The 1275-nt window shown below is 36.1% G+C and overlaps 1 protein-coding gene across 1 annotated transcript in view; it reads right to left on the bottom strand.

Moving 5' to 3' along the window:
- The window catches only part of LOC105455822 (lysosomal acid lipase/cholesteryl ester hydrolase-like), a gene marked incomplete at its 3' end in the record, with an annotated part of 1781 nt that extends 519 nt beyond the window's left edge, over window positions 1-1262 (bottom strand). The window contains exons 1-2 of the mRNA XM_011699448.1: window positions 1029-1262; window positions 5-160 (exon numbers count right to left, since the gene is read on the bottom strand). Coding sequence (XP_011697750.1) covers window positions 5-160; window positions 1029-1262 — 390 coding nt within the window. The remainder of the gene's footprint in view (window positions 1-4; window positions 161-1028) is intronic.
- Window positions 1263-1275: the final 13 nt, after the last annotated feature.

Raw genomic sequence — 1275 nt, 5'->3', positions numbered from 1 at the left:
TTACGTAATCGAATTGTTCTTTGTCGAATCCTACCAACGAAAATATTATATTGACACAGACCTCCTCAAAGTGGAATATGTCGCAACCGATTTTCGCCAAGAATTCCAATACATCATTTTGTGGCAGTAATTCGTCCTGGCCGAAGAGGTGCGCTATTATCTATAATCACCGGATCTCTTAATCGCGATATAATTTATTTGTAATTTTATTGTTTATTTGAAAATGAATAAATATTTGTCAAACATACTTTAATAATTCTAACTGGATTTATACTAGCGACCTTCGATCTTAAGATATTCTTAAACTTAATTCGTTAAAGAATATCTTATTAAAATTATAATCAAAGATATATATACATATATATAACATAATTTGTCCCAAAAGTAAGAGATTATTTTTGGGGACCGAATCAGAATTGTCGAAAAGTGAATTCATTGAACAGGGCCTATGGGGGACGTCAGGTATACAATCTGACCCTTCTTAGTTGCTTCCAAACCTTTCTAATAGTCGATTCAGTAAAATACATTGTAATTTTTGTGTCATGTCACGGGCGAAAATTTAGCACAGACTTTGCTGTATTTTGAGAAGCGTTACGCGATCAAATTCTAAAGATATATTAAGCAGCATTCCCATAAGCTGTTCTTAACTGCATCTCCAACGTTTCGAAAAAACCAGATTTTCTCTGTGTTTCACGCAGGATTTAATCGCTACTCGAGACTGCTAAATTTTCGAGAAAACACAAAAATTACATTGCACTTTACTGACGGTATCGATTACTAGAAAAGCTCGGTGGCAACTGAGAAGGATCAGACTGTATACAATTGACATCCCGCATTAAAGACCTCGACCAACGGATCCACCCTCCGACAATTCTGATTGGGACGCCAAAAATAATTTCATTACTTTTGAGACAGACCACAGCGTAAAATTATAAGACAACATAAATTAACACTAGATGTCTTTTGACTGTTTGATGTATTAAATTGCTATATAATAATATTAAATTTAGTTCCCAACAGTATATTACCTGAAATTCGTCCGCAAAAGGAACGATGAATCGTAATGGACTTTTTGCATGTTCCGAAAAAACTACAGGCGCGAGACTAATTATCGCTCCCACCATTCGAGCAATATCCGGACGTTCCGCTGCCATCACGTAAGATGCAGTCGTACCCATCGAATGACCAATGTACGAATACAATGGTTGCGATGTCGTATTCTTGATATACGAGATCGTCGCAGGTAAATCATAAATGCCCATTTCGTGAAAGCTG

Source organism: Wasmannia auropunctata, unplaced genomic scaffold (genome assembly GCF_000956235.1).
Source record: "Wasmannia auropunctata unplaced genomic scaffold, wasmannia.A_1.0 LD335844.1, whole genome shotgun sequence".
Classification (NCBI taxonomy): Eukaryota; Metazoa; Arthropoda; class Insecta; order Hymenoptera; family Formicidae; genus Wasmannia; species Wasmannia auropunctata.
Note: the sequence above shows the minus strand (reverse complement) of the source record. Positions and strands in the feature narration are given on the sequence as shown.